General features: G+C 40.8%; 2 protein-coding genes across 10 annotated transcripts in view; one reads left to right on the top strand and one right to left on the bottom strand.

Annotated features, from left to right (window-relative positions):
• The window catches only part of LOC125458721 (calnexin), a 32,638-nt gene extending 28,866 nt beyond the window's left edge, over positions 1-3,772 (bottom strand). Inside the window, exons 1-3 of one of the 3 annotated variants that reach the window (XR_009446711.1) lie at positions 3,561-3,669; positions 1,650-1,765; positions 701-774 (exon numbers count right to left, since the gene is read on the bottom strand). Coding sequence is in view for 2 of the 3 variants with exons in the window: in XM_048544235.1 (XP_048400192.1) it covers positions 701-774; positions 1,650-1,760 (185 nt within the window). In the remaining variant the exon portion in view is untranslated. Of the gene's footprint in view, positions 1-700; positions 775-1,649; positions 1,766-3,560 lie in introns of all 3 variants that reach the window. The other 2 variants (XM_048544235.1, XM_048544236.1) reach the window with 2 other exon arrangements.
• Positions 1-12,462, top strand: part of LOC125458722 (short coiled-coil protein B-like) — a 71,758-nt gene extending 59,296 nt beyond the window's left edge. For 3 of the 7 annotated variants that reach the window (XM_048544238.2, XM_048544243.2, XM_048544244.2), the window contains exon 6: positions 12,363-12,452. Coding sequence is in view for 3 of the 7 variants with exons in the window: in XM_048544247.1 (XP_048400204.1) it covers positions 2,818-2,938; positions 3,713-3,856; positions 12,363-12,400 (303 nt within the window). In the remaining 4 variants the exon portion in view is untranslated. Of the gene's footprint in view, positions 1-2,730; positions 2,939-3,712; positions 3,857-12,362 lie in introns of those variants that run through there. The other 4 variants (XM_048544247.1, XM_048544241.1, XM_048544240.2 and 1 more) reach the window with 4 other exon arrangements.
• Positions 12,463-13,303: the final 841 nt, after the last annotated feature.

Here is a 13,303-nt window from a genome sequence, read left to right as displayed (position 1 = left end):
TCTAGAAGAAATAGTGGAACTTTTATTTTTCCAGGTGTTAATTACCAGTTAATACAAGGGTGAATCTTCGTGTATGCTTGGGGTAAAAATTAACTTGATGGAACAAGAGAGAGATCAAAGTGAATCATTTTCCTTTATTGCAGCCTGCAAAATATTCAGTCAAATTAACATAATGGACAGAAAATTGCGAAGGCTTCATTATGCTGGACAATCCTCCTTGCCCAACTTTTCCTGCATTTCTTCCAAACAACTTCTTACAACTAGTGCAGGCTGTACCTACAGACAATATGTATATCATAGTACATAAAGACCAGTTTCAGACAAATCTTATTTAAACTGACATAACCATAACATCTCAATCTAGATGTAATGACCAGTTTACCAAGAACACTGCAGCAAAAGTACGTTGAAAGAAGGGATTTGGAAATCTAGCAGCACCATCCTACTTCCTCTGCCGACAACTGGAAAGTCAAGTTATCAACTGGCCTTTACACTGAAAATCAGACAGACCATCTTTAACTACACATAGCCCATTTATCTGATCAATCAATCAAATTTTTGGTGCTTTAATATTTATGAAATAGTTTTACATTTCCGTATGTTCAATTTCATTTAGTCATGAGAGATTCCACACAAGTGAATTAATTACACACAAACACTTATTACACAGGCAGTGAGATCAACTGTTGGGCAAACTTACCCTTCAAGACCATCTGCGTCAAAGGAGGCCACAAAGTAAACATCACCGGCAGGCTTTGGTGGCCTATAAGCAATCTGAAAAATGTACAGAGTATATGAGATGGCACTAATATGTAGCTTTGTGTTTTAGGAAAGTTCTTATCTATGAGTGATTCAATTCTCTGGTCTAGGGTCACTGCTATATTGCACAGCCACCATCTGGCATTAGGTCAATCTATAATCAGGAATTTTCTCATAGTGAGGAAAGATCAGAGACACAATTCTCCCAACCAACCATGTAAATCCTGTAATTACATTAAAACCTGAAAGAAATTGATCTGATACTGCATCAATACAGCAATTGAAAGAAATGGGAATTATTTTCCTGATGGGTCAGTAGGTAATCCATTACTTAGTTTACAATTGAGTATCAAAAACCATGGTGGTCACTGTTGCATATGGATCTAGAAGAGTTAATATAGAGGAATGCTATAACTACTAATGGTACTCAACTATCACTGTAACTAATCACTAATTCACTAATGGTGATATCGTATGGACTAGTGGACAAAGGAATTTTAGGACCTTGAAGGTTTGAGATCTAACACTTGGTCCTGCTCAAAGTCTCTGTAACAACGTCTATTAAATCAGCATAACCTGTAATTAAACAAATCTACAGATGCTGTAAATCTGTAACAAAAACAAAAATAAAAATAGAGACAGCTGGACAAACTCAGCCCGTCTAGCAGTGTCTGTGGAGAGAAAGCATGTCAACATTTCAGCTCCCGTGACCCTTCTATAGAACTAATTGTAGCTAGGAAAAGGTGTGATGAATTTGATGCTAGCTGCTGCGGTGCTGATATTTTACTTTTCAACTATGCACAGGAAGTGCTCTACCAAATTCAACAGCTATTGCCAAAGGTGGAAATTGGAGCATTTAATCTATGAATATGTACCAGAAAAGCACTCACCTGGTTTGAATGAGGAGATTCTTCCGCTTGAAATTCTGAAACCTCAATGTCTTCAGCAAACACAAGAGTCAGTCCACAGACCACAAGATATGAAATTAACTGAAGGTGCATAGTTTCTTGTAAAAGGGAAGCAAATTGTTAGGATTCCTCTATTACATTTACATGATATGTTGAAGACTCCATTCTTGGCATAAACTGTCAATTGAACAGATGTTGGAAAATTGGGACCACTACAAATTAGGTTTACTGTACCATGTTGACCACCTAATCTGAGCCCTTGTGGAACAACATATGGGCAATCTGCTTTGACAGGTTATAGTGCAGCAAAATTGAAAATTACCAAACCTGTAAATTAAGATGCAAGTTTAAGTGGTTTTAAATGACTAGGACGCAGTAAGGACTGCAGATGCTGGAAGCCAGAGTCAATAAATGTGGAGCTGGATAAACACAGCAGGTCACTTAGTATCCAAAGAACAGGAAAGTCAATGTTTTGGGCCAAAACTCTTCGTCAGATTTGTGTGTCCTTTAGGTGCAGGGCAACTCTACTTCTACTGACTTTTTTCTAGTTTATGGCTGGATAATGGCAAACAAAAAAAAAACAAGTTCATAAAGCAGAGAAAATTGAAGTTTGTATTCTGTGCATTAGTCCATTAATGAATATGTTGTGACATTTTTCTGCTTTTGTTTGTATGATGATATCCATTTCAACCAGGATTATTCTTGTAAATGCACAGATGATTGTGTCTAAATAACTACTGTTCACAGTGTCAGTAGAAATCAGTATTATGGTGCAAATTTGGAAATTGGAAGTGACTTTTTTTAAACCTGCTGAAATAATGGGACACAAGTTGCAGGGCATCCAAGAGATCTAACTAGTTCTTAGACTTTGTCCTTTGCGGGGATAGATGTTTAAAATTTCTTGTACAGCATGTTGCTAAACTACAAAATGATAAAAGTACAATGCCAAAACTGTTGCATAGAAAAAGGCCACTTGACTATGGTGTCTGCAGTGGCTCTTCAAAATAGACAACATTACTTACTACCAATTTCCTATTTTTCCTCCATACCCAGGCATATTATTTCTATCAGACTAAATTACCCAATAACCTCTTCAATACCTCAATTTAATCTGACTCCACCATACATCTAGTAAAATGGGAAAGCAGGCATGAATGAACAAGGCAAACAACAGTATACTTCCTTAATCAGACTGAAGGATTGCGAAGATAACAGCGCAGGGTCTGAGAAGGAAGTGCAAACTCCAATAGGTGAATTCAATGTCAAAGCAGGTACAACAAGGAAATGCAATTAATTTTAAGTTTTACGATCAATCTGTAGAAATGAGGCCCCATTCTTGTAATTTTTAAGTTTTCAGTGTATGAAAAGCTATTTTTAAGTAATTAACTTATATGCGGAAATTTACTTGCCCTTCAATGGTGAAACTGAGCCTGAACTAAAGCTGGAGCAGCTGCACTGATTCAGACAGTAACATTTAGATTTCGTTTTAGTCATAGTATGCGGCAATCCGATATTAATTGTTACTCCAATTTCTTTCGTGGCTTCAGTACTTGTTCACATGTTTCTGATTAGTATGATGTGCAACTTAAATTGGCCTGAACACGAAGACACGGCTGTATTTCCGCTGTCTTTTCTGTGCCCAACAGCTTTGAAATAAGGGGATATGATGATCCTCATCGAGCCCGATAGGGGCCTGAGGGTGCAGTCGATACCGGGAATCTAAAAACGTAAAAGTGTTGTTTTATAGTCAACTTCTGTGGTTGTGCCTCAAAGAAAAAGTTTGCTTATTGGTTACTCTACAAGATGTGCATTAGGTTAAAGGTAATTGAACCCTTGGTGACTGGAGCCAGGATCAGAGACAGTAATAAGAGCAGATGAGAAAGACACACTCACTGTTTCTAACATGATTACAATGACAGTTCCGTGCTTATGTGCTTTCTTCCCGCCTCTCAACAAGATCAGTCAGACTAAGGAGCAATCATTTACACCTACTTTTGTTTTACGCCTCAGCAAGTTGTATTCGACCACCCAATACTTTCTTTCAGCTGGTCCGGGATCCGGAGACACTGCCGCCAACACCTTGACCTTTCACCTGCGGAGCCACGGCAACAGAGGGGGGCGGGGTTCACCTGCGGAGCCACGGCAACCAGGCTGGAACAGAACATGTACCAGTGTCATTTCATTTGCAGGTGCTTCTTATTTTAGTCTTCTTCACCAAAAATTCAACACATTAGTTCAAATGTAATAGTCATTGATTTCTTCTCTCCCCCCCATGGGACCAAACACTTCATTTCTCGTCACATCTGCAGAGAACAGCGCCTGGCCACTCTCTCTACAGGGAATATCATGCTAGTGCTGAACCTTCAGTCACCCCTCGTGACTTCCCTGCTCCTGGGTGGCACAAAAACCTCGAATCACAGATTTTTTTTTGCTTTCCCAAGTGGGATACTCGTATGTCAAATTTTAAAATTTTAACTCTCATCTTCAAGCCTATCTGACCCCCTCGATGGCGCCCGGTTTTTTAAAAAAAAGTCTTTTGGAATATGGTTGCCTGTCTGATTTCTCTAAAGAGGTTTAATTTCAACTGTTCAACGTACTAATCAAACGACAGCCGAAGTCTACCTTATGATACTTGCAGTATTATAAGCATTTCTATCAATACATAAATCAACTCCAGAGTACTCTTATATTGGATAGTGACATAAAAGCATCAAATTCAGTGGTAGTTAACTGGGACTCCAGTTATTACTGCAGGACCACATCCTAAATTGCGAACTCCTCCCTGTGTTACAGATATCTTGAAAGCCCAATTCTAGCTAATACTTCCAAACAGAACTCTTTTCCAGCCAGCTCAATCTGAGACAAAAGTTGGGGGGTGGGGTGGTGGAATTACTTACATCTTACATTTTAGTTCTAAATCCTGATTATACTGGGAGGATCAGAAAATGAAACCCAGTTCTTAATATCACGAGTGAAACCACACTGTGTACACAGGGAAGATTGATTAAACATGGATGTCCTCTTTACATTGGTTGAACTATAAATCCCCAATTTGAACAGAGATCTGTTCATATCTGTAATTCCTGAGATTTTAGTCTTTCAGCTCCCCAAGCATTCACTGCATAAATGGATTTCGTACACATAGCTGAAAGCTTGGACATTCCTGTATCAATGTTTCTACAGCTATCCAAACAGCAAGCAAATAAGTTAGTTTTAGGGTGGAAGGTGGCTCAGTGGTTACCACTGCTGCATCATGGTGTCAGTGACCTGTGTTAACTTCCAGCCTCGAGTGATTTATGTTGAATTTACATGTTATCCCTGGGTCTGCATGGGTTTAAGCTGGGTGATGTAGTTTCCTCCCACAGTCCAAAGATGTGCCAGCTAGGTAGATTGACCAAGCGAAATTGTCCATAGTGACCAGGATATGCAGGCTAGGTAGATTAGCAATGGTAATTATGGGATTACAGCGATAGAATGGGGTTGGAATGGCTGGGTCCACATGTAATGCTGTTTGAAGTTTGTATGGACCCTATGGTTTGAATGGCCTCGTTCAACTGTAGGGATTCTATGATTCTAGCTGGCTGTTCATGGCATTTATGCTTATTTCTAGGAAACTTCAGAGCAGGACAAGTGGTCTTTGTCCATTTCTGTTGGATGCAAGTCTGTCACTGGGGTGCATTACTGGTGTGTCACACTGTCTAACATAGTGTTACAGTACTATTGTGTACAGGTTCCACCTGAATAATGTTGGATCAGACTGTTGGTGGGTACAGATGCGTCTGTACAGCCCTGAAACTGGTAGGTATGGAGTTGACCATTTAATATTGGTTAGACCACTTGTGGGTACAGGTATATTTGACAACCCTATAATGCAGTTCTAGTATATACACATGGCTTTTGTTTAATGTTGGGGGAAGAGTACTGGTGGATACATGTATTTCTCTGTAACCCTGTAATACAGTACTGGTGGCTAGAGTTGACTGTGTAACCTGCAATACTCATGGGTACAGGTGTGTCAATATAATACTAGATTGTCTTTTGTGGGTATAGGTACATCAATATTGGTGGTAGCATTGGGATCCATCTGAGGAGATGAATTAAGAGCATTACAGGGGAAGAATATTATGTATGAATATGTATTAAACACGAATATGGGTTACATGTGATTGTATAAATCTTTTCACTAGTGCCTTGCTCTTGGTGATGAGAAATAACTTTCAGTATCACTCCTGTCCTGACAACAGACTAAAATAAAAAAAAAGACCTTTATGGACTGAGATATAGTTCTGTCCTACTACTGCACAGGCAGACAAGCAAGCATCCAGTCTCAAGTTGTATCTCACTGATGGTACAGGTGACTCATGTTTAGCCACTAGTTGTTCCTCACCAACCTCTAAATGTCTAGTGTTCAGTTTCTTACTGTCTGTCAACTGTGGTATGCACATCCTTTGTACCGACTTTCACTTTTCTCCCCAGTTCTATAGCAAAATGTTGCAATAGAAGTTAATGAATTCAGGTTAAAGTTACGGGGAAGGTCTGTGCAAGACAATGCCTTCCTGCTTAAACAGCATGTAAAATTTGTGAATGCGTCCCTGCTATGCTAAAAAGACCACGCGCAAAATGCAGGAAGTGATAAAACCTCTGAAGCTGTTGAACTATGGAACAACATTAACAGTAACATAAATATTTGAAGTACTTGCAATTGGAACATGATGCAGTTAACAAACCCTTTCAAGAATCAACAACTTTCACAGTTATTTGGAAAGATAATTCTTCTCACAGCGTTGGCATAGATTGATTGTTGTGATTATTCAACATTTAAATTATCAGTGCATTAGCCAACTACAAGAATGATAGGTGAACCAGATAGAGAGTCTTTTAGAAAAGATCTAATTTCTGCCCCACTGACCTGCAGGTAAGACTGCACTAGCAACACCATGTAAACTTTGCACGGTCAGGAAGGAGGGATCACATCCAGAGACAAAGCCCAATTGAGTGTATAGTTTGGGGAGTTTGGTGGCAGTGTGGGAAGTCAGTGCAGAGGGGAAGATATGTTTTTTGCTTGCGTTTTTGGCTCAAAGTTGTAAGGTTTTATTTTGAAGTCCAGGATCAGGCGTTCACAAATGAGTGGCATCAAAGCTAACTTATTTGTTTGGTCGGTGATAACTACTAATTTGACTATATATAATAGGTAACTTACAGATTGAAGGAAAATGGGGGAAATATTTACAGACTACAAACTAAAAGGCCAGTATGAAATTTTTCAATATCCCATTAAGAAGAGAGTAATTAAAATAGAAATGCCTGGCCAAGGGATCTGTTGTAACTGCATGATAAGGGAGCTGCTGGACTCCATTATGGTTCATAGTGACCACATCTGTAGCAACTGTTGGTTGCTAGAGGGACTCTGCCTCAGAGTTGATGAGCTGGAGACTGAGCTTTGAACACTGCAAAACATCAGGGAGGGGAAAGAGTTACCTGGATGCTGTGTTCCAGGGGGAAGTCACACCCTTGGATTAACTACCTTGAATTTGGTGAGTGGTCAGGGACAGGAGAGTGTGAGTATGAGTGAGACGGGTAGAGGGATCCAGGAGGTAGTAGTGAAGTAGCGTCAGCTCTTAAGTTCAGAGGAAGGGTCACCGGATCCAAAATGTTAACTCTGTTTTCTCCTTCACAGATGCTGCCAGACTTGCTGAGCTTTTCCAGCAACTTTTTTTTTTGTGCCTCAGCTCTTAAGCCTGTCTAACAGGTTTGATTATTTTTGCTGCCTGTGTGGATGAGAGCAGGGGCTGTAGCGAGGATGAGCAAACTGACCATAGCACCGTGGTACAGGGAGCCATTCATTAGGGGGTAAGAAATGAGAAATGCATTTGTAATAGGGAATAGTATAGTTAGGAGAATAGACACTGTTCTGAGGCCAGTATTGACAGCCCTGAAGGCGTTTCCTGCTGCTTAGGTTCAGGATATCTCAGTTGGGATGCAGAGGATCTAGGAGTGGGAGAAGAGAGATCCAATTATCGTGGTCCATATAGGTACCAATAAAAGATGAAATGTGGGTATAAAGAGGAAATACAAACAGCTAGAGGCTAAATTAAAAACCATCCAAAGAGATAATCATCTCAAGATTACTACCCGAACCATAAGAAAATTGGCACAGAGTCAAGAAGATTAAACAGATAAATGTGTGTTTCAAGGATTGGTGTGGAAAAAATAGATTTGAACGAATGGGACATTGGCAACAGTGTGGAGAAGGAGGCAGCTGTTCCAGTTGGACAGGCCCCACCTGAATCATGCTGGAACAGGAATCCTGGTGAATTGCATAGCTAGGGATGAACTAAATAGTGAGGTGCTGGGTTCATTTGCTTGAAAAATTATGGAAGAAGTTAAAGTGGGAAGGGCTCAGCAGACATTATTAAAGTGTCCTATTACTTGTTCTGGAAAGAGAATGTGGAAAGGATCAGGAGGTTAACTTCAGGTACAGCAGAAGAGGGACAACTATGAGAAGGAGGGCAATCAATGCAGAACTGATGGCATAGTAGCCTGCATTGAAATTGGCAGGTAAGATAAGGTGGGTATCACAGAGATATGACTTGCCAGGGAAACTAAATATCCAAGGATATGAGTCCTTTTGAAAGGACAGGCAGATGGACAGAAAGAGGAGAGGGTTGCCTTGCTAGTAAGAAATGAAGTTAAATTGATAGCAAAAAGGGATACAGGGTCAGAAGGCTATGTGGGTAGAGTTGAGGAACCCTGGTGGAATTTGTATACAGGCCTCCTAGCATAATTAGGAATTGGGGAAGAAAATAAATCAAGAGAGAGAAAAGGCATATAAGAAAGGCAATAATCATGGAGTATTCAATATACAGGTGAACTGGGAAAATCAGATTAGTAGCAGATCTTAAGAAAAGGAATTCTGGGAATAAGTATGGGAGAGTTTATTTTTGGAGCATCTTGTGGTAGAGTCCACCAGGGAAGAGGCAATTCTGAATTTGGTGACGTGTAATGAAGCAGAGTTGATCAGGGAGCTTAAGGTGAAAGAATCCCTTGGGGGCAGCGACCATAATATGATAGAATTCGCACTACAGTTTGAGAGGGAGAAGCTGCAATCAGAAGTAATGGTATTACAATTGAGTGAAGGTACTTACAAAGACATGAGGGAGGAGCTGGCCTAAGCTGATTGGAAGGGGGGAAACTAATGGAGAAGACAGTGGAGCAGCAATGACAGGAGTTTCTGGGGTAATTTGGACGTCACAGCAAAAATCCATTCCAAGGAATAAGAAACATACTCAGGGAAGGATGAGGTAACTGTGGCTGACAAGGGAAGTCAGGGGCAGCATAAAAGCACAAGATAAAGCATACAATGTGGTGCAGATTAGTGCTAGGCCAGTGAAGCCTTTAAAAACCAGCAGAGGATAACTGAAAAAAAGATTCAGGGGTTGCTGGGGGGAGAGGTGGTGGGGGAGAAGATGAAGTATGAGAGTAAACTAGCTAATAATATAGAAGAAAATGTTTTTTAAGGTATCTGAGAGAAAGGCAAGAGTGGACATTGGACTGATGGAAAATGAGGTTGTAGAAGTCGTAATGGGAACAATGAAATGCTGGAGGAATAGAGTAGGTATTTTGAATCAGTTGTCAGGATGGAAGGCACCAGAAGCATACCAGAACTTCAAGAGATTTGGGGGCAGAAATGAGTGTAGTGGCCATCACCTAAGTAGAAGGTGTTAGGGAAGCTGCAAGATCTGAATGTGAATAAATCATCTGGACCAGCTGCACTACACCCCAGAGTACTGAAGGAGATAGTAGAGGCATTGATGGTGATCTTTCAGGAATCATTGGAGTCAGGGAGGGTCCAAGAGAACTGTAAAATGACTAATGTAACATGCCTGTTTAAGAAGGGAGGGAGACAGATGACAGGAAGGTATAGACTGGTTAGCCTGACCCCAGTCATTGATAAGATTTTAGCGTCTTGTATTGAGGAAGAAATTGTTGAGTATTTGGTAAATGGCATGGTAAAATAGGGCTGAGTCAGCATGGCTTCATCAAGGGGAGGTAATGCCTGACAAATCTGTTTAGAATTCTTTGAGGAAGTGACAAGCAAGTTCGATGAAGGAAAGTCAGTGGACATAATTTATTTGGATTTCCGTAAAGTTTTTGACAAGGTACCATACAGGAGGCTGCTAAATGAGGTCAGAACCCATGGTGTTAGAGGCAAGGGACTGGTATGGGTAAAGGATTGGCTGACTGCAGAAGACAAGAGTTTAGGGATATGCGGGTCTCTTTCAGGATGGCAGCCTGTGACTGGTGGATGTGTGCAGGGGTCTTTGTTAGGACCACAGCTATTCACAATATACATTAATGATCTGGACAGAGGAACTGCTGAGTTTTCAGATGACATAAAGATAGGTGGACGTGCAGGTAATGAGGAAGAAGTGGGGAGGCTACAGCAGGACATGGACAGGCTAAGACAATGTATTCCACCTGCCACTTCTTTGCACAATATGGGAAAGTGTGATGTTATGCCTGGATAAAGTGGACTTGGAGAAGATGTTTCCATAGTAGGTCTTGCGAGCACAGGCTCAAAGTAAAGGAACGACCCTTTAGAACTGAGATAAGGAGGAATTCCTTCTACCAGAGGGTGATGAATCCGCAGAACTCATTGCCACAGGAGGCTGTTGAGACCAAATCATTGAGTGTATTTAAGACTGAGACACATAGGTTCTTGATCGGTAAGAGGATCAAAGGTTATGGGTAGAGGTAGGAGAGTGGGGTTGAGGAACATATCAGCCAACATCGAATGATAGGACAGACCCAGTAGGCTAAATGGCCTACTTCTGCTCATATATGTCATGGTCTTATGTGAATACTTTAATGATTTGTCCTGGTCCTACCTGTTTATGTCTATACCACTGGCCTAGAAAAACTTTCTCAACATAACCAGCCTTTTAAGTTTCAAAAGGCATTGCTAAATTCAGGATTCATACCTAACCCCCTCTCTCTATCATCCCGATGGGATCTGTTGAAGATGTGGGCTAGATTTCACATCTCGATCCTGCTGACCATTTTAAAAGGTCTCAAGATTTGGCTCAACTCCACAAAAATCTGGCACAGTTCCCTCAAACCACAGTCAAAAAGACTGGAAAGAAGAAGATGGCAAGATGTATAACACTTTTTTTCAATTGATAACATTATGGCAGAAAAAAGACTGATTGTCGACTTATTAGGGACGTTAGATGCCTTCAAGGCAGAGATCAACAAGTTCTTGATTTCACAAGGAATCAAGGGCTATGGGGAGAGTGGAGTTGAAATGCTCATCAGCGATGATTTGAATGGCGGAGTGGACGTGATGGGCCGAATGGCCTTACTTCCACTCCTATGTCTTATGGTCTTATGGTCTTATTAGGGCAACATTTATATCCACACTGTAATGTGATAAGATATAATGGGCAAATAGAAGAGGGAGTTTAATTTTGTAATTGAGATAGGCAGGATGTTGACAATAGCAGGTAGGACTGCAATCACTAAATCACAGAGTTTTTAGTTTAATTTTTGGAGTGAAGGACCAGAATGGAATACTTTCATGGTCAGAAAGAACCACTCTTGCCATATACTAAGGAACAATATTTCCCCTAAGTTGAGTGCAATTGTTGGTCGACAATAACCCAAAAGATACCCAAAAGCTGCTCTTAAATTGTCCACTTGAAGATTTTGTGTGTGTGCATGTGGTGGCTCTATGTAGAGGAGGGGCTATAAGGCATTGAAGTGAACAGTTAGCACACAAATGCATGAGGACACACTCGGCATCAGGAAACGAGGCATAAATCGTAAAATCTGTAGAGTGTAGAAGCAGGCCTTCAGCCTATCGAGTCCACACCGCCCCTCTGAAAAGCATCCCACCCTATTCCTGTAAATCTGAATTTCCCATGGCTAAGCCATCTAGCCTGCACATCCCTGAACACTATGGGTAGTTTAGAGTGGCCAGTCCACCTAGCCTGCACATCTTTGGACTGTGGGAGGAGATTGGAGCACCCAGAGGAAACTCATGCAGACACTGGGAAATGTGCAAACTCCACCCAGACCATCAACCAAGGCTGGAATTGAACCCAGGCCCGTGATGCTGTGAGACAGCAGTGCTAACTACTGAACCACCATGCTGCTCTAAGGTGGTATACATGAGGCCAATCATGTGGAGTTGAGACTGAGATGGAAGGAAGCAACAAATGAGGAGGTGGCTTTGTGCTATGTTCAAATTTACATGTCTGTTTTTTCAATAATCTATCTCATGGCTCAGCCATACTTCACTGCATCATTGTTTTGGAGGAGACACTTTGGTGTGGATCTATGTGGGATTGTAAAACAAAGATTAAAGGTATCTGTCATCCTTTTTATGGTGGCAGACATATAGACATACGGAGTCTGTACAGACATGGTCAAGATGTAAATTGATTTGATTGCCACTTTTGACATTCCTCATAGTGTATTATCACTTTACGAATGACATTGCTTTAAGAGATCAGTATGCAGAATGACCAAGGATCATGATGTCATCACATGACCAAAGATCTCAGTCAACCTGCTTTGCAACACCCAAAGTCAAGAATATATTTAGAGATTACTCTGTATTGCATGTATTAATTTTAAATAAACTCCAAAGAGATCAAGTAAACTGAATCTACATGTTATTTCTGTTTCATTTAGGTAGCAGAAGGAAGCATTACATGGTATTGAATCAGTGATTGTCGGTTTAAAAGAAAAACAGAACAGTGAAGATGGAAATACAGGCTTTCGTATATAAGATTAATTTTTGGAAATAAAATGGAATGTACTGTTATTGCTTTGACTGTTGCTACTTTAAGAGCTCAATATGCAAATAGAACAAGGGCTTTGATGCCATCATATGACCAAAGTATCACTCTGTATTGTAGCACTCAAGGTCAACGATGTCTAACCATAACTACTGCACTTTTTTTTAGCGGTAAATAAACCCCCAAGAGATCTTCAAGTAAAGTGAATTCACATCCTAATTTCTGTTACATACAGACAACAGGAGGAATCACTGCATCGTGTAGCTGGCCACACTATCCAGTTAAGAAAATTATTGCACTGCCTCAGCAATACTATTGCACTCATACTTGAAGTGGACTCCTTCATTGTCTCTGACCACATTTGTAATGTCCTTGGCAAGTCTGTTAGTACAAGGCATTTTTCTCTGTTGCTGAAAGATGCTGCTATTTATCCACATGCTTCAAGGGCCAATGTCTATGTTGAGCTGAACAGAGCTTGCTGTGTCCTGCAACATTGATCTCCTTTCTGTACTTGCCATAACCATCTGCTCGTGCTCACTTGAGAAGTGTGAGTCATCAGGTAAAAACTGTCTTAACATTTCTCGATGCGGTTTGAGTGTCTGAGGTGGATTGCATGTGGCATACGTTGCCTTGCAGTACGTTGTTATGCCTCGCACCCCCAAACTCCAGCTCATGAATCTGTGTACTCTCCCATGTTCAGCATAACTTGAATTTCTAAGCCCTGGAGATAAGGGCATAGCATATACTCTGGGTGGGCAACTTCAATGTTCATCAGCAAAATTCGGAAAGCAGAAGTACAAAGGGATCTGGGAGTGTTGGTCCAGGATTCTCTGA

The sequence above is a fragment of the Stegostoma tigrinum genome, chromosome 15, assembly GCF_030684315.1.
Source record: "Stegostoma tigrinum isolate sSteTig4 chromosome 15, sSteTig4.hap1, whole genome shotgun sequence".
NCBI lineage: Eukaryota > Metazoa > Chordata > Chondrichthyes > Orectolobiformes > Stegostomatidae > Stegostoma > Stegostoma tigrinum.
Note: the sequence above shows the minus strand (reverse complement) of the source record. Positions and strands in the feature narration are given on the sequence as shown.